General features: G+C 34.6%; 1 protein-coding gene across 1 annotated transcript in view; it reads right to left on the bottom strand.

The window, feature by feature from the left end:
• Positions 1-18937, bottom strand: part of LOC142329126 (USP6 N-terminal-like protein) — a 112720-nt gene that overhangs the window by 59921 nt on the left and 33862 nt on the right. The window contains exon 2 of the mRNA XM_075373463.1: positions 11105-11278. Within this exon, the coding sequence (XP_075229578.1) occupies positions 11105-11259 (155 nt within the window). The 5' untranslated portion in view covers positions 11260-11278. The remainder of the gene's footprint in view (positions 1-11104; positions 11279-18937) is intronic.

Here is an 18937-nt window from a genome sequence, read left to right as displayed (position 1 = left end):
TTTTTAATAATATATCGATCAATAACAGTGAAATGTTAAAAAATAGAAATAAAAAATTTAAGTAATGATTGATTCATGATCTTGAAATATAAATCACCATATACATTAATCAGATCTTTTTTTTTAATCAGAGGTCAGCTCACTTACTGCTTGTTAATTACTGTTTTCACTAAGTAAGGATTTATTAAATAGAACCCTTATTGGACATTACTTAACAAAGAAACAGTCTGAAGAAGCCATATATATTCAAATTATCTGGCCTCACGCAGTTTACCTCCAATATGAGAAGGTGAGAAGGCAAGTGCTAACCCTCTGTGCAATCCTAATATAAAAAAAAAAAACTGGTAATCTTGTTCACAAAGAAAACACTGAAAAAGCAATGTAATATACAGAGCATAAAGAAAACATAACTGTCATTAACAACCACTTGTCAGCGGTACAGCACCTATGAAAATGGCACATTACAATAGTACTGTTCCACCAATTATGTTTGATAAACAATAAAACCAATTTTATAGTGTGTGCAACACACTGGTGCTGGTATAAGCGCACATGGTGCTTGTATTTTAACTACTGTTTCTTTGAAAAAAGGAGAGCAAAAAATAAAAAAATATATATATACAAAGAAAACTCACTGAAACCTATAATTATTTCTGTACAAAAAAAAGGAACACAAAAATGACGACTTATTTTTTATCTATAGTTTAATTATTAACAATATGGAGGCAGAAAAGTTTGTAAAACTCTGAATTAATTAAAGAGAGAAAAATAATTAAACAGACTTTTTTTTTTTTGCAAATGCGCATGTATTTGCAATACGCATAGTATGGTTGTGGTAATCCAAACACTAACCTTCAGAAAATTTTTTATTCTGCTTTTAATTTATATCTAAATCTCTAAACTCTATAAAAAAAATCTGAAAGTTTACTGCTAATAAAAAAATCTTATCGTTAATCTTATGTAGAACAATTAGACAATCTACAAGCCAGTAACAGCTGGCTAGACAGTTTTAAAAACATATAGTGCATTAGACTTTTAATGTTACATTACAAGTTCCAATTTTTGACAGGTTTTATGGAATTAAAAAAAATAAATTTGAACAAGAAGTAGAAAAATGGTAAAATAGTAAATCATTAATCTCATCAAATGATTAATTAATCATAAACGTTTATAATTCAATGAATCAGGATTGTACTGGAAAATGTTGCCAAATATACATAAAATTAACAGAAGGAGTGAATAACATGTTTCTTGTGCGTAGCAGCACTGGTATTCATAAAATAATTTATTCATAATTTTAGATTTGTGAAAATCTAAAATCCACATCTTTTAAAAGCAACATTAGTAAAAAGCAGGCCTCACTGCAATGTAACAAGCACATTGTCAAGCACTGTGATCTCTGTCTCACCCACACAGATATTTCAGATTACCAGTACTGTGGAAATTTATCAGTTTGTCATACAAAATAGATGGATGCAGACTGAAAGGATTGGCTCTATATTAAAATATGAGAATGTAAAAATAAAAGGTGTTATGTACATACTTTATTTGCTCAACAAAGGTTGAAAGGCTTTCACAATGTTTAACACTGATTACTGTCTTCACAAAAATCAGTGTACTTTTTACCCAATGGAACAGACAGTATATGCGTTTGGGCTAAGAGGTTTCGTGTGTGTTTATATCCAATTTGAATAATGTATCTATTCAAATGAAATGTACTCTAACTAAAAGACTTGCTGTCACACTAAAGTAAAAAAGAAAGAAGTATTAAATGATATTATTATAATATTTTGAGAAAGATTCAACAGATTAGGTCTCATTTTAATCTCCATATTTAACAATTCAGTTATTCATAACATTCAGATATTCAAACTGATGTTGAGTGAACACTCAACTACCGATGTTGAGTATACCTCATAAATAAAATAATCAGTTGTGGGGCTCTCTAGTAGGCGAGCTATAATGAATTCAAGTAAACTAACTGATGTAGAGGGATCTTCAATGTGTCTTTCTTTTTCTTTTTCATTTTCTGTTTAGCCTCTAGAACCATCGTAAGGTATTACTTCTGAGGATAAAATGCATGAATATAGATGAAGTGTAACCTTGTACGGTCTCAGATCAACCATTCCTGAGATGTGTGGTTAATTGAAACTCAATCACCAAAGAACACCGGTATTCATGATCCAGTATTCAAATCCGTATAAAAGTAACTGCCTTTACAGTCTGTCACATAAAAACATCACTTATTCATATATAGAGAGCAGAGGATGGATTGCTGCTCGACTAACATTTAAATATTGTCAAATTAGTGTGCGGATAACAGAAATATATTTTTGGTGGTTTCACAAAAACTTTACACCTTAAGTAAATGGCTTCTTTATAATTTACTGAATAAATTTTATTTCTCTTAGACAATGTTTTTGGAAATTGTTAGAAGATTTAAGTAATAAGGACTACAAAATATTTGATAAATTTCTATCCCCTAATGTGATACGGTTGCGTCTTATATTAAAAAACTGCATTTTCATGATTTCTTAAATGTTTGAAAATTCTTTCAGTCTTTAGAAGAGATTTATAATAAAACCTTTTATTCACTTATCCTACTGTAAGAAATTATAGAAAGTGATTGTCAATTTATTATAGAAATTATTATTATTATTAGACAGTACAAATAAATAAAAACTGTTACTGCCATGATTCATTCATTTTTGTTTTAACAAGTTAATTATTATTTAAGTAATTAGGAAAGTTTATTTTCTACGATACATAAATTGAAAACAATTTTAAATAACAGTTAAAAACAAGTTTATAGAATGTACTACAGTAAAAAAAAAAAAAACTTCTTATAACTACAATCTATAAATTCTACTGAAATGTTTTGAAGTATAAAATACTGTAAATTAATTTTATCTATTCATAACATATTTTTCTATTCAAGGTTAGATATATATTTTTCTTTTTGTACTTGATATTGAATGCTTTAAGTAAATGTAAATAGTATAACTATAAAAAAAAAATAAAAAAGTTTATAATAAACTACTATTTACAGCCCTGAGGTAGATATTCCCCACGTCCGGAACACAACAACTACGTTCCACGTCCAGGGCGGCAACAGCGTACTCAAGTACATTACATATAGCTGGCTAACGGGGTTCCGAGTGTTGTTTCTCGGATATGCTTTTTTCGGTCGATTTACATCTATAGGCCGAATTACAGGACTGGACTTTACGGCCACCTGCAGATACGACATTATTAACGATTACGGAAATGGATTAATACCGCCTTTAGAGCTGGCGATGTGGCGGCCACGGTCAAAGTTATTTGCAGGTGTAACGGAGACCTTTCGTCGTCCACATGCCCCCCGCGATGGCAAGCATGTAGTTAAGGTGCCCATGTTCGGAGCATGGGAGCCCTGAAAGCTTCGGTGTGTAGGGGCCTGGAGTCAGTGCAGAGACTGCGCATCCGCTCTCTGCCAGGGCATATGCCCGTTCCACCGGAGTACCGGAACGGACCTCCAGGGTTGGTAGCCCTGGAGTGGGGGTGTACCCCGGCGGCTAGCCTTATTACAGAAGGGATTATTTGTTCATGGAAACTGAACAATTAAACGTGGCAGAGGGTTCACGCAAACACTCTCGTTTAGAACCGGCTGTTTCGCCTGAGGCGAAACGTCGAAAGAGTACGGAGATTAAGAGGATTGAGATTGAGGCTAGAAAAAGCTTGCAGAAAGCTTTTTTTAAGAGCAGCATCCCAAAACCTAAGTATTTGGATATCACGAAGGAAGAAGGTAATTTCTCGAAGATGAGTCCTTTCCTCATCGCTCGGGAAATAAACAAATGTGCTGGAGGCCCTGTTAAAGAAATAAGAAAAACTTTCACGGGACTTCATGTAGAGACTGTTAATGATATACAGTCTCAGAAGATTCTAGGACTAAAGAAAATTGGAGAGCTAGCTGTACGTGTTGATCCCCACAGCACGCTCAACACCTCAAGGGGTGTTGTGGTCTGTCGGGATCTTCTTAACTGTACGGAGCAGGAAATTGTAGAAGAATTAGCGCCGCAAGGAGTATTAGAATGTCGGAGGTTGAACATGAGAAGGAATGGCGAAGTCCTTCCTTCTGCATCCCATGTTCTTACATTTAACCGGCCTACTTTACCGGAGAAGATAAGAGCGGGCATACATCGGTTGGATGTGCGGGCATTTGTCCCACAGCCAATGCGATGTTTTAAATGCCAACGCTTTGGACACAGCGCTGTTAGGTGTGAGAGGCCGCAAATATGCGTGTGCGGTGATGCAGTTCATGAAGGAGAGCCGTGTAAGGAGCCTCCTACCTGTATAAACTGCAGAGGACAGCATTCCTGTAGATCCAGGAACTGTCCTGTTTACAAAGACGAAGTGGCTGTGCAGGAAGTAAAAACCCTGCAAAAAGTCAGCTACCTTGAAGCAAAAATGATCGTAAACACCCGCAGACCTAGAGCAACAACAACATATGCTCAGGCTGCGGCTGCTGTTCCTGCTCCTGCTCCAGTTGCTGTTGAGAGTGTAATCATCAACAAACTTGCACCTACCTTGGCTGGCTTAATTGAGAAGATAATCGAAAACAAAATGAAGCCACTCAGGACTAAAGAACCTGTTAAGCCAAGAATAATTGTACAGCCTCCTGAAGACACATCTGCAAAACAGAAAGTCGCTCCAGCACAGAAGAAAACGGACACTAAACCTGATATCCAAGTCCGTCTTAGCGAGAGTTTAGTTGAAAATAAGAAAGTGACAGCTACAGAGTCTGTTATGGAGGCTCCCAAGCCTCCTGTAACTGAAGTGGCCTCTAAGCCTCAGAGGGCACAAAAAAATTCCAGGGGGGACGAGTGTCCCCCCTTCCACGGGCGGTGACCGGTCCGCCCCCCGTGTCGGGGAGCGGCCAGAATTGCCGCCTCTCAATCGGCGCCGATCCATGCCCGTCGTCGTCGGCAGCTTCGGTGGTCTCCGATTCGGAGACCGGAAGCTACACCGGCGACGATGTTCTCCGCGAACATGATGCCGTTCGCAATATGGAGAAGAAGAGAAAAAAAGGATGGCCGAAAGGAAAACCAAGGTGATAATTTAATTAAAAATTAGCGAGTCGATTGTACAATGGAACATCAATGGATGTTTTTCAAACATCCATGAGCTCCAACGCTTGGTGCATGATGTAGACCCGATTTGTATATGTCTGCAAGAAACGCATTTCCGCCGAAATGAAAATTTTAAATTAAAAGGTTTCGATATATTTCGGCGAGATCAACCGCCAAATGTAAGAGTTAGAGGTGGAGTAGCTATATTAACATCGACTAGAGCTACCACCGAAGCGGTTGTTCTAAACACAAACCTACAAGCGGTCGCCGTTAGAATGAAGCGTCCGCTCCAGGTCACTGTCTGCAGCATATACTTGCCGTATTTTGATTGGAATAAGGATGACATAGCAAGACTAATTTCCGAGCTTCCCCCACCTGTTTTACTGGTGGGTGACTTTAATGCTCATAATTCTCTTTGGGGATCAGATCGAGTAGATCCCCGTGGAAGAGAACTGGAAGGGTTCCTGATGAATTCATAACTTATTATTTTAAACGACGGATCAGGAATCTTTTCAATGCCAGAGATGGATCGACGTCCTGTATAGATCTTGCACTTATAAGCGGATCGATAGCACCGAGGTACAGCTTCCATGTCATAGACGATCTGCATGGAAGCGATCATTTCCCGGTGCAAATTGTAACTGATGTTACAAGAAAAACATATCCCGTCTCTAAAACATGGTTATTTGATAAGGCAGACTGGACGAGCTTCACAGCTAGAACGATACTCCCAGAAACAACTGGAGTTATTGGAGACGATGTCGACGCCATAACAAATGCAATAATTCAGTCGGCATCGAGATATATTCCCAAAACATCTGGGAAACTTACAAAGAAACCCGTTCCATGGTGGAACGATGAAATAAGTGAAGCTATAAAAAGAAAGAAAAGGGCGTATAACGCCTTTAAGAACGCCTTTTCTATACGTCCTAGTATAGAAAATCTTGTTGCCTTTAAGAAATACAGGGCGTATGCAAAACGTCTTATGATAGATTCGAAAAAACGATCCTGGCAGCAATACGTGTCATCCATCGACAAAACTACTACTGCATCAGATATTTGGAGGAAAGTGAAGGCGATTTGTGGGCGTAATGATTTTGCTCCCAACTAGCCTTCAAGATGAAGATGAAATAAAAGATACTCCATATGAAATTGCAGAGCTGTTATCCAATCACTTCGAAAAGGCCAGCAAAACAGCCAACTACGAGGAAGGTTTTCGAACCAAAAAAGAAGAACTCGGTCTACTAAATTTTAGAACTGAGTATAATTACTCGTATAATGTACCATTTAAAATGGAAGAATTCGCGAAAGCGTTGGAAAAATCAGGTAACACAGCTGCTGGTCCGGATGAAATCCACTATAATATGATCAGGCAGCTGAATACCACTGCAAAGCGTAGATTATTAGAACTTTATAATAAAATATGGCGGGATGGAACGTACCCGCAGCAGTGGAAAAAAGCTCATGTTGTTCCAGTACCAAAGAAAAATAAAAATTTAACACCCCAATAGCTACCGTCCTATTTCTCTGACGTGTGCTATGGGGAAAATATTGGAAAAAATGATTAATAATCGACTCGTCTGGGTTTTGGAAAAAGAAAACCTGATATCACCGTATCAAGCAGGTTTTCGGCAATACCATTCTACCACTGATCAAATGATCAGCTTAGAGGACATTATATATAACAGCTTTATTAAAAGGAAACATTGTGTTGGAGTCTTCTTTGATCTTCAGAAGGCTTTTGATATGACCTGGCGTCATGGGATAATGCTCCAGATACATGAATGGGGCATTCGTGGCAATCTGCCTATACTGCTCAGCAACTACATGAATGACCGTACCTTCCAAGTACGCGTCAACAATGAATATTCATGTGAAAGAATCTTGGAAAATGGCATACCGCAAGGTTCGCCGTTGAGCGGTACCTTGTTTACCATTGCCATTAATAAATTGATATTAGCCATTCCAGTAGAAATCAGCAAAAGCGTCTATGTTGATGATCTGGCAATCGTATATGCCAGCAACAAGACTGCTATGGTGAGGTACAAATTGCAACGAGCGATCAATGCTCTAAATGAAGTTGCAAGGAATAATGGATTCCAATTCTCACCAGAAAAAACGTGCTGTGTACACTTTTGTAGGAAGAGAATTCCTCATCAAAGTCCTGCGTTGACAATTGATGATAATCCAATACAATATAAAGACAGCGTAAGGTATTTAGGACTAGTATTGGATAAATCCCTTACATGGGGATTACATATACAGGACTTGAGTGATAAATGCAAAAGAGCCCTAAACATTATAAAATGTTTATCGAACTTAAATTGGGGCTCAGAAAAAGAGACATTATTGAGATTGTATAAAGCATTGGTTCAATCTAAACTAGACTACGGATGTATCGTATATTCATCCGCTATTAAGTCACACTTAAGAAAGTTAGACGTAGTTCATAATAGCGGAATAAGATACGCAACAGGTGCTTTCCGCACAAGTCCGGCGGCTAGTCTGATGTCTGAAGCCGGAATAATGCCACTACATTATAGAAGAGAGATCCTCTTGTTAAGATATGCAGCAAATATATGGGCTTTCCCTGCTCATATAAATAATAAATTGTTTACGAATCATCCCATGGCTGCATTATACGAACGTCGTGCTACCTATTCCAGACCAGCCGGAATTAGGTACCACGAATTAAGAAATAAATATGAAATTGCCATTCCAGATACATTGGCAATTTCTACTAGAGAAATACCGCCATGGCTCTTGCCAGCGGTTAATACAAGTTTGGATCTCTATCAAGGAGAAATAAAAAAGAAACCAGCAGTGATCATCCAGCAGGAATTTTTGGCAACCGTCAGTAATTACGAAGAACATATTAGAATTTATACTGACGGTTCTAAAACCGAACATGGTGTTGGATGCTCGATATATGTAAATGAAGAAGCCCACTTTTGGAGACTGCCAGATGTGGCCAGTGTCTACACGGCAGAACTCACTGCAATTCAGCAAGCTCTTCGCTACACTGAACACTATTGCGAAGAGAGAGTGCTAATATGTTCCGATTCATTAAGTGCACTCGTCGCAATTCGGAACAAGAACATTAAGGATGTCCTAATTGCAAACATCCTGTCCATTTTATACGTACTAAAACAACGAGGACAGCGATGCATATTTGTATGGACTCTGGGGCATGCTGGTATTACAGGTAATGAAATCGCAGACGAAGCTGCCAGAAAGGCAACAGTCTGCGATGTTTTGGATGCATTTCCTGTAAGAGTGGCAGATGTTAAAAACCGTCTAACAAACATAGTAAAAAACAAGTGGAATGCTGAATGGAGGAGATTAAATACAAAATTAAACACAGTAAAATCTTCTCCTTATAAATGGAAAAGCGACTATAAGTTGACTCGCCGTGAACAAGTAGCGGTGACCAGACTTAGAATCGGTCATACGCGATTAACAAATTTATATTTGTTAACCGGCGAAGTGAGACCAATGTGCGGTGTTTGTAATAAAACACTGACAATCAAGCATCTTATAGAAGAGTGTACCATATATGAGGACCTCAGAAAGAGGTTCCGTTTTAGAAATAATATTACTGCTGATCTGGATAATGGAAATTAAGAAAATATAGTTGCATTTTTACACGCCAGTGGACTTCTTAAAAGTCTATAAAAATGAAAGTTTAAAGCTGTGACAAAAGAAACTCTAAGCGGTAGCTTATATATATATATATATATATATATATATATATATATATAAATATATATAAAGAAAATATATATAAAATCTTTATATATATAAAGAAAAAATGGTATTGATAAGTTTAATTTTAATTTTAAATGTATGCATATATACATAAGGGAGTCTCGAAACGTGGCACGTATAGTGACGGGAGGTAGCCCTCTTGCCTAGGCCATTTTGGCTCACCTGCATTCAAGAGCAGTGAGTCGGGGTGTGTCCGATGATGGCATGGGGGACCCTCAAGGGCGGATTGAGGGCGCGAGGCTGTGGGTGTACGCTGTGCATGCCTATAGCCTGTTTATAAGAAGGATTCAACTGCCACGGCACCCTGGCGCGACTGATATACTGCTCAACGGCGGTTCTGGTCGCCCCGAGGGTGCTTAAACAAACTATAAATGAGACTCGTAGAAGAAAGAAAGAAAGATATGGTAGGATAAGTTTTAATTTTAATTTTAATTTAATGGTCTTTTGGGAACCATCTCAAATTTTAATATTGGGGCCCTTTACACCCCATAAGTGTTTTGTGATTGTCCTTGTCTTTATGTCTTAAATGTTTTGTGTAGTTTGTGTTTTTAAATAAAATGTAAGGGCCCTTTACACCCTTACATATGACGATCCAGATGGTGATAGTAGTTTCTTTTAAAGATTGTGACGAGGGCTAATGACCTTAGCAGTCGATGCCCATAATAATTCAGAAAAAAAAATACTATTTACAAATTACAGTACATAAAATAACAAACTTAAAAGTATAATTTATTGAAAGTGTACAAAGAGCGGATAGTACTGTGAAAACGCCTTATCCAGTGTGTTTTGTGAAAAATGTATGTATGGATAAGAAAGAGTTAATACATGAGAGAGGTGCTCAAATGGATATTGATGATTTTTGGATTATTTCAGTTAAAATAACTATATTGTAAGTGATTACTGCTGAAACTTAGGAGATAAAAAGCACCAGTTTAAATAACATTGAACTCTGTATACAGTAATTTACTTGTAATTCCCACATTAGTTTAATATTAAGTCCTTAACATATACTGGTACCTGTGTGCTCTACTTGAAATGAACAAAAATATTATTATGTACACTTAATCTCTGTAACAGAGGTGTAACCAATACTTGGATATAATTGAAATTTTTACTTTTTGTCTGTGGATGTGTTGTGAAAATGAAATGAAAAGAGAAGGAGAGAGTAGGGATTTAGAAAATTCTAAGAAATTATATTTTAGACAAGAAGAAATATAATAATACTGATTAATATTTTATGGAAAGGTGTCTGATGTCATTTTTTGAACCACTTAATAGACAATAATAATAGTTTTTTTATTTGAAACTGGATTGATTTCTAGTCATAAACCAACAAAAATGCCAACAGTATGCAGTAAACTGTACCTGAAATTATAACTTGAATGATTTATGGGATTGGTTCATTTAACATGTCTGGCGATTAGCATTTTACCTTACTTCATATCAATAAATTTCAGGATGCTATTCTCCAAAACTTTCCAGGTATCACAGGACCACCAGATTGTCAGGGATGTAATTTACTGTATTCTCAAAATAGACCTGCTTCTTTACTAATTACCAAGGATTTCAAAAAAAAAAAATTAAATATTAGGTAATTTCATTACTATATTATTACATGCTTTTTAATATTAAAGGATTTCTGTTGTACGAATTTATCACAATTAAACTTTGAAAAAGATTTACTTACTTGCTTTTGAGAGAAAATGTAGATAAATTCTGTGAATTAATGATAATAAATATAACTAAGAGGATATGTTAAAAAAAGAAAACATATTTAACAAGCAGGCAAAGATTAGTTGAATCTTCTAATTTGTTCATATAAACACAGATGGTTTGTAAATAAAATTATTCAATTGTCATAAGGTAAATTTATTGCCAGACCTTGAATATGTATATAAATGCCACTGTGTGTGTTCAGTGCCACTCAGATGTATTTACACAAACTTTTAAGCAAATACAGTGGTGTTATCAATATAATGGGCCAATAATTTTTATGTAAATCTGTTACAACATAATGGTCAATTAAATACGGATGTAACATAATTCTAGTAAATGAATAATGAAATAACAACTTACAATCAGATTTTTTACAATCTTCATAATATAAGTAACTTTTATATCTACATAAATTAAAACATTTTTTTTTTTTTTATAACAGTAAAATGAACTAAATAATAATTTAAAAAAATCTTTTAAATTGATATAGAAACATAACAATTAATACTAACTGTATGAAACCATATCTGTCGAGCACATGATAAATTTCATACGCAGGATCTTCCCAAGGATCGATTTGTGCACCTTCCTGTCGTCCATGTTGGTACCGAGCAACAATACTAGCACGTTCCTCTGCTGCCCGCTGGAGCAGCTCCTCTTCGCTCATCCCGCCAACATCCCGGAACCTAGTAACAATAATGTTAGAAATTAATTTACTTTGGTAAAAAGAAGTAAAGGGAAAACTAATTTAGATATAAATAAAAACAGTAAAAACTTTACAAGGAAAAAGTCTTTCATTAAGCAAAATTAAGAGGAATTAAAATTGAGAGTAGAACAAAGAGAGAATGAATATCAATGAATATTTTAATGCAGTACTAATACTATTTTAAAAAAGGAAATAAAAATTAAACTGTAAAATAAATACTATTTCAATTCTTTACATTTTTATTTTAAACACCTAGGACCAAATTAAAAATAAGCACTAGCAAAGCCTACTTATCCTTAATTTAGCCCAAATTTCAAAATGTTGAAATAAACAATTATTATTTAGTAATATCAGTTAATATAACAACTTTAATTGTACTTTAATATACAAAGGTTAAAATTCAATTTATCCTGCATGTAAATTCAAGCCCTGAAATGGGTGGGAAATTTTTGGTTTTGACATAGTTACTTTTCAATTGTTGTTAATTCTTTTGATTCTATATTGAAAATAATGTTATCTAAGTACACAAAACAAGAAAGGCTTTTTATGCTTTGGTATAAAAATAATGTTACTCCTGCCAACCGTGAAGAATTCCATATGAGATATCCAAATTCTACACTATCAAACCTACCAACAATTATATAAGCTGAACATAAAATGTGAAAATACTGAACGTATTGAGAGTTCTACAAACAGTTAGGCCTAGAATTAGTTAAATTTCAGAAAACAACAAATTAGAGACATTTGAAACAGAAAGGCTTTTCTGTTTCCAACAGAATTCTAAAATTCCCTTTTAGAAAACAGAAAGGCTTCCATTAGGTTGTAAACATCCAGAAGAACTAAATAAAAGATTCCAAAGGGATTGAAGCTTAATTGTTAATGGCCAACAACATTATTTCAAGTACTTCATGAAAATGACAAAAAAGGGAATTTGGCGAGTAATCTTTGGTCAATGTGAAGCACATCATTACTTCTCCAGCTCACATATACGAATTGTTAAAGAATGCTTTAAATAAATGGCCAAGTAAACCATCCTAATAAATTGGTTTATTGGTTTGATGAAAAACCTTGTGTATTTATGAAGATAGAAATTAATAAATGTGAATGAAGTTCATGTTTGATATAAGATCACAAAAAATGGAATGCTGGGACTTATTTCTTTATAAGATGATTTTTAAGCTATTAAACAACTCTGTTTCATATTTGCCATCCGTATGTTTGACAGAAACATGGGGCACCTCCTTATTATGCTCTACAAGTTAGAAGAGACTTCTTCAGTTAAATGTTTCCTGAATGTATAGTATGTTGAGAAATATTGAATGGCCTCTGTGTTCATTCAGGTGATTTGACGCCTTGAAATCTTTCATTTAGGGGAAACATCAGACATTATATTTTCTTCAAATCTAAATTATCCAAACCTTTTTATGCTATCAATTGATAACTTAGTTGATTTGATAACTATAATAAAATTTAATGGACAGAAGTGTGTAATTTAGTGGTTAAATGCCATCACAAATGCATAAGGGCAAAAGAACAACATGTTTAATACTTCTCTGGAATATAGAACATATAATGAAATGTCTTTAATTAAGACTTCCCCTTATTACGAGTAGATATTAAGAAAACTGACTTTTAGTGCATCTGGATTATTTTAGCCACAAATATGATAAGTCTACAAAAAACTAATGGCTATATGAAAAAATCTGTTAGATTTCCAATAAGATTTTCATTAAGATCCCACTAAGAGTTGCATAGCTTTCTTGACAAAACTGGGAAAGTTAATGACTTCAATGCTGCCTTTTTTAATGGATTAGTAAAATTAAGGCAAACAAAAAATTCACACATTATCGGCTCTCTCATTTGCTATTCACTTAACCGTTCCAATCAAAGAACATCCAGTTACATTTATTTACATGTATGGTGTATACCAGTGTTTTCATTGGCTATTGCTTCATAAAAAATTGTTATCTTGGCGTTTATTTATACACTTTTCTATTTTTATGAATGCATCTCTTTTTAATAGTTTTATTGTATTAACCTACCAAATTTATCAATTCAAACAAAGAAATGTTGGACATGCTTTTCTTAATTAGGAAGAGAAATGGTTAAAAATGGATACAAACCTCGTAGATGAAGTGAATATGCATATAAATTATTGTTAAAACAATAATAATGTTTATACCTTTAAAATATTCAAATGCAGTAAGAAACATAAACTGATCTATGTGAAAGATGAACTAATAGCCATAGAACTATTAATAATAAATTTAACTTTATCAAAGGGATCATTAATTTGAAGGCCATACACTTTTTTTTACTTTATTATAGATATGATATTTATTGTATTTCTAAAAACAAAAATGAGGAAAAGAAATGAAAGATTATACCATTTTTAACAGTTTTCAAATATAATAAATACATATCTAAACTAATTATCTTACAAAATTTCTTCAAGAATTACTTTTCTTTTAAATTCAAAACAATTAAATACGATAATCCTGATTCTGAGTAAGAAAACCATTAATTAAAACCAACAGTTGCACAACACCAGAAATATCTTGCAAAGTGTTTACAAATACAAAAACAATAGTATAAAAAAAATTAAAACAAAATAAAAACTTAAAGGAGAAATTTAAAAACAAAATCAAACAAACTAAAATATTAAATAAAAACAAAACAAAAACTTAAACTAAATATTAAAACACAAAAACATACAACAACCCAAAAAAAAAGAAGAAAAACAGTATTAAAAAATGTGTAAAATATTAGCACATTGAAGAAATAGAAACACCCGGTCTAAAACTTCTTTATTATTGCCCAGGATTTAACTAAAATTCAGACGCAAGACCGCATATCGTATGCATTCCACAAGAATGTGGCGCACAGTTGCATCGCATGCATACTGGTGCGTTTACTGCTGACAACAAATACCCGTTTATAGCTATGCTATGTGCTAACCGCAATCGGCAGAGGACGACTTCCTCCGCAATCGGCAGAGGACGACTTCCTCACGACCAATTTTCCTGTATGAGGAGTCCCATGGCAACACACAACCTTTAATGTGACGGAGTTTGGTATCTAACGTAGCCGTCCAGTTATCTTGCCACTTTGCGCGAAGAGTTCGTTTTACACAGTTAACTAAGTCGTAGTAACACGGGAAGTGAAGTTATCCACCGGCTTGGTCTAGCGGTGAACGCGTCCTCCCAAATCAGCTGATTTGGAAGCTGAGAGTTCCAGCGTTCAAGTACTAGTAATGCCAGTTATTTTTACACGATTTTGAATACTAGATCGTGGATACTTGGTTGTTCTTTGATGGTTGGGTTTCAATTAACCACACATCTCGGGAATGGTCGAACTGAGACTGTACAAGACTACACTTCGTTTACACTCATACATATTATCCTCATTCATCCTCTGAAAGTAATTACTGGAGGCTAAACGGGAAAAAGAAAGAAAAAGTAACACGGGAAGTGAAGGAGGGTTGACTACATGTCTCTTTAGCAGCAGAATCTGCACGTTCATTACCCGGAATCCCCACGTGGCTAGGGATTCACCAGAAAATCACTTGTGTGTCGCGATGGTTCAACACGGCGACTGCATTGTAGATGTCGGTAACGATAAGATATTTCGTAGGCTTGGAAAGCACTACACGAGTCGTTACAAAAAAGGACACGACGGTACTTAGGATTAATGATATTCAAAGCCTTATTTATAGCTTACAGTTCAGCAGTAAAGACACTCGTAATACCAGGTAGGCCAAACATATAGGTTCGGTCATTAACAATAAACGCGCAGTCAACGGTATCGTTCTGTTTCGACCCATCTGTGTATACCACTGTGTCCGGGTTAGCCTTGGAAAGAATATGGCGAAACATTTGCTAAAAAAAAAAAAAAAAAAAAAAAAAAAAAAAAAATAGGTGGTGTTGATTCTTTACTGTATTTCGCGAGGTCAAACATAAAATGTATGTGGGGGATTGTCCACGAAGGATACGAACACGGATAAATAGGAAAAATAGAAGGTGCGGCCACATTCATAAGGTGTAGTAGACGTCGGGTACGATGACGTACAGGTGCAGTAGAACGTGGACGGTGCTCATACCTGCGATAGTAAGTATTTCCAGGAACTGCGTCAAAAGCCGGGTGATTTGGCTGTCCCTTAAAGCGGCTAAAATAAGATGCTAATACCTGGTTCCATCTATCCCAGTCGACAAGGATGCTCACAACAGGGCTTGATCTAAAGGCATCTGTAGCTAGCCGAAGGAAAGCATGATATACAGGATCTAGCATCTTAAGCACGGTATTACGCGCTGAAGAGTAGGCGACACAACCATAATCTAAACGGGAACGAACCAAATAACAGTAAAAACGCAATATACACGACCGAACGACACCCCAATTGGTATTGCTAAGGACCCGCAGCATATCTAAATGTCTCGAACACCTAGTTTTTAATTCTTTGATGTGTTTGACCCACGTAAGGTGGCTATCAAAAAATAAGCCTAAGAATCTGATATAAGAAGAGATAGCAATTAGTTCTCCACCGAGAAAGACTTATGGAATAAAGGGGTACCGCAGGCGAGAAAAAACTACACATATTGTCTTCTCAGGTTAAAATGTGAAGCCGGTAACCTTGGACCAAGCTTCAAGGCGAGATACAGTGTTCTGTAGTATTCTCACTGCCGTGGATGTAGAACGGGACGCAACATATATAGCAAAATCATCAACAATTAAAGAACATAAAACAGGTGTCTGCACACATTTAGTAATACTGTTGATGGCTACAGAAAATCGGGTGGCACTTAATACACTCCCTTGAGGCACTCCATTCTCCAAGACGACGCTACGCAAGAGAGTATCTCCAACACGAACACGCAAACTTCGGTCATTTAAAAAATCCTTAAGAAAAGTCAGGATATTCCCTCGGACTCCCCATTCTTTGAGGGCGCGTAGAATACCATGCCACCAGGCCGTGTCAAACGCCTTGCTGATATCAAAGAATATAGCGACGAGGCGCTGGCGTAATAGGAAAGCGTTTTGAATAGCCGTTAACCTAACTGGAAACGTTAGAAACCTTTTACCAATTTTCGGAGTAAAGACACTTTTTTAAAATTTCATAAAGTGAAACCTTTTACAAAATATAGTAACTTCTTATTTCTCAACGATTCTTCAACCGATTTTCAGAAATATATACAACAATCCCCAAAATTACATATACTATGGTGCAAAATTTCATTAACTGTGTGTAAACTATTCCAGAATTAAAGTTAAACAGATTCTAATAAACATGGCATCATAATTTTGGAACCAAGATTTTAGTATTTTTGGCTATAGGACTAAATATAAAGAAGTAAAAAGATTTAAGTGTCAATTTTTAACATTTGCAATGACAGAGTTGTATAAATACATAAATAATATACATTTGGTATTATAATTAAGAAAAAAAATAGTACGGTTTATGACTGGTTGCTAAGGATCTATTCCCTCATCTACTATCAATTTCATGTTCAATATAAGGGGGCTGCAAGATTTAAAATTTGAGTAGTTTGTTAGTTTCCTCCATTCACCTTTCATACATAAGCCGCACATCTTATCTACATTATTTTATCATAAAATATAATGTTTGAATATATTCAAATAATAACCAAAAGTTATAGGTCGTATATAGTGGTATCATTCTATGCATGATTAAAAGGTGATACTAGTTTTTATTTCATTAAATAGAACTGCACAGTGATTAGCAAAACTTTATTTATAAAATATAGTTTCTGAGCTGAAAATCTTGTCCTTTTAAAAGAAATGGATAAAAATCATGACCAAATAACATTCTACACATCATTTTGTATGCGGGATACTGAGATGCATTGAATTTTGTTATGAAGGCGAATTTTTGAATGGTATTATAATTGTATTTTATCATTTGATCTTTCTCGTTCATTAATTTTCAGGATAAAATAAGAAAAGCTGGAACTGTTTTACTTTCTTGTAAATTGTTAAAACTTTTTATTAAATAACCATAGCGTAATCCAATAAACATACATTGATATTGCAATATTTTTAATAACACAACATACTGGGATAGCACAACGGGTTAACATTTATCATCTGACATTGAAACCTAAAATTGGACGACATGTTATCATTTAATATCATTAGTTTCTTAGTATTGTCTTCAGAAAACTACTCTGTAGTTGGATTTTAATTATTTAGACAATAGAATTCACTGGCAAGTGAATGTTAACAAGGTATGTTACACTCATTCATGTACATGGATGCAGTTACCTATGTATACTGGTTCAACAAGCTAGATATTATTTGTATATAAAAAAAAATTCAAAAGAAATTAACCGACGCATTTAATAAACTATTATCGGTGTGATGATGTTACGTGAGTGATAAAGAGTCTAAAGTTCATTAATTTTTTTTTACTATGAAATATTTGAATATTTACTACAAAAAATATCTTCTTTTTTAGATTTAAAGATTTTATATTCTTATATAAATAAATGATAAAACAAATCTATTTATACTGTAATATTTTATACTAGACAGTAATTTTTATTTTATTAATGAAAGAGTAATTTATTTTATACATTTTATCTTGTACTTAAAAAAAGTGAAACTTTCATGACACTTTGAAGCTTAGAGGCTTCAAATTGGCATGAAATGCGGCATTTTATTTTTGTTATTTACACAAATCTCTTTAAAATTAAACATTTCAATTAGTTAATTAATAGATAAGTTAATTTCTTACTCTATAGAATGTATTTTAAAATTTACCAAAGCAAAGAAATTTATATAAATGCATTGTTTCTCAACAGAACAGATGCAACATCATTTATTGTTATTTTACACCATCTGTATAAATCCTAATTATGGCTGTGAGGGATCTGAAGCAGAGGAGACACTAGTCAGAATCACTTTCTCTAATTTATAATGTTCACTATAATGCCAATCTTTGTGATAAATAGACTGAAAGTGTTTTACTGGTACAGCGAAATGTCTTGTACATTTTTGTAGCTTTGCATATTGATGAGGAACAAGTATGCTTGGCTCAGTAAAGGCAGCAGAAAAACATTTCATTCTTCACTTTTCTTAAGAAGGCTGGCATAGGTGGATGTTATCTTGAGAGTGGGAAAGCCAGTTTCAGGAACTGAACTGAATTTGTCAAGTGTCCTACGACTTTATTGCTTAAGATATGCTTACGCAATAAGAATTTAGAGGAGAGTGGAAGAAGTGTTAGGAGAGATCAATTTGGTTTCAGGAAAGGTATAGGGGTAAAAGGAAAGCAATTTTAGCATTCAGATTAATAGTAGAAAGAAGATTAAAGAAAAAACAAACGTACTTGGCATTTATACGCTTAGAAAAGGCATTTGATAACGTAGATTGAAATAAAAAGTTCAGCGTTTTAAAAAATTTAGGGTTCAAGTATACAGATAGAAGAACAATTGCTAACATTTATAGAAACCAAACTGCAACAGTAATAATCGAAGAACATAAGAAAGAAGCAGTAATAAAAAAGAGAGTCTGACAAGGATGTTCCCTATCCCTGTTACTTTTTAATCGTTACATAGAACTAGCAGTTAATGATGTTAAAGAACAATTTAGATTCAGAGTAACAGTACAAGGTAAAAAGATAAAG

Source organism: Lycorma delicatula, chromosome 8 (genome assembly GCF_047948215.1).
Source record: "Lycorma delicatula isolate Av1 chromosome 8, ASM4794821v1, whole genome shotgun sequence".
NCBI classification, from domain to species: domain Eukaryota; kingdom Metazoa; phylum Arthropoda; class Insecta; order Hemiptera; family Fulgoridae; genus Lycorma; species Lycorma delicatula.
This window is presented reverse-complemented; position numbering and strand designations above follow the sequence as displayed.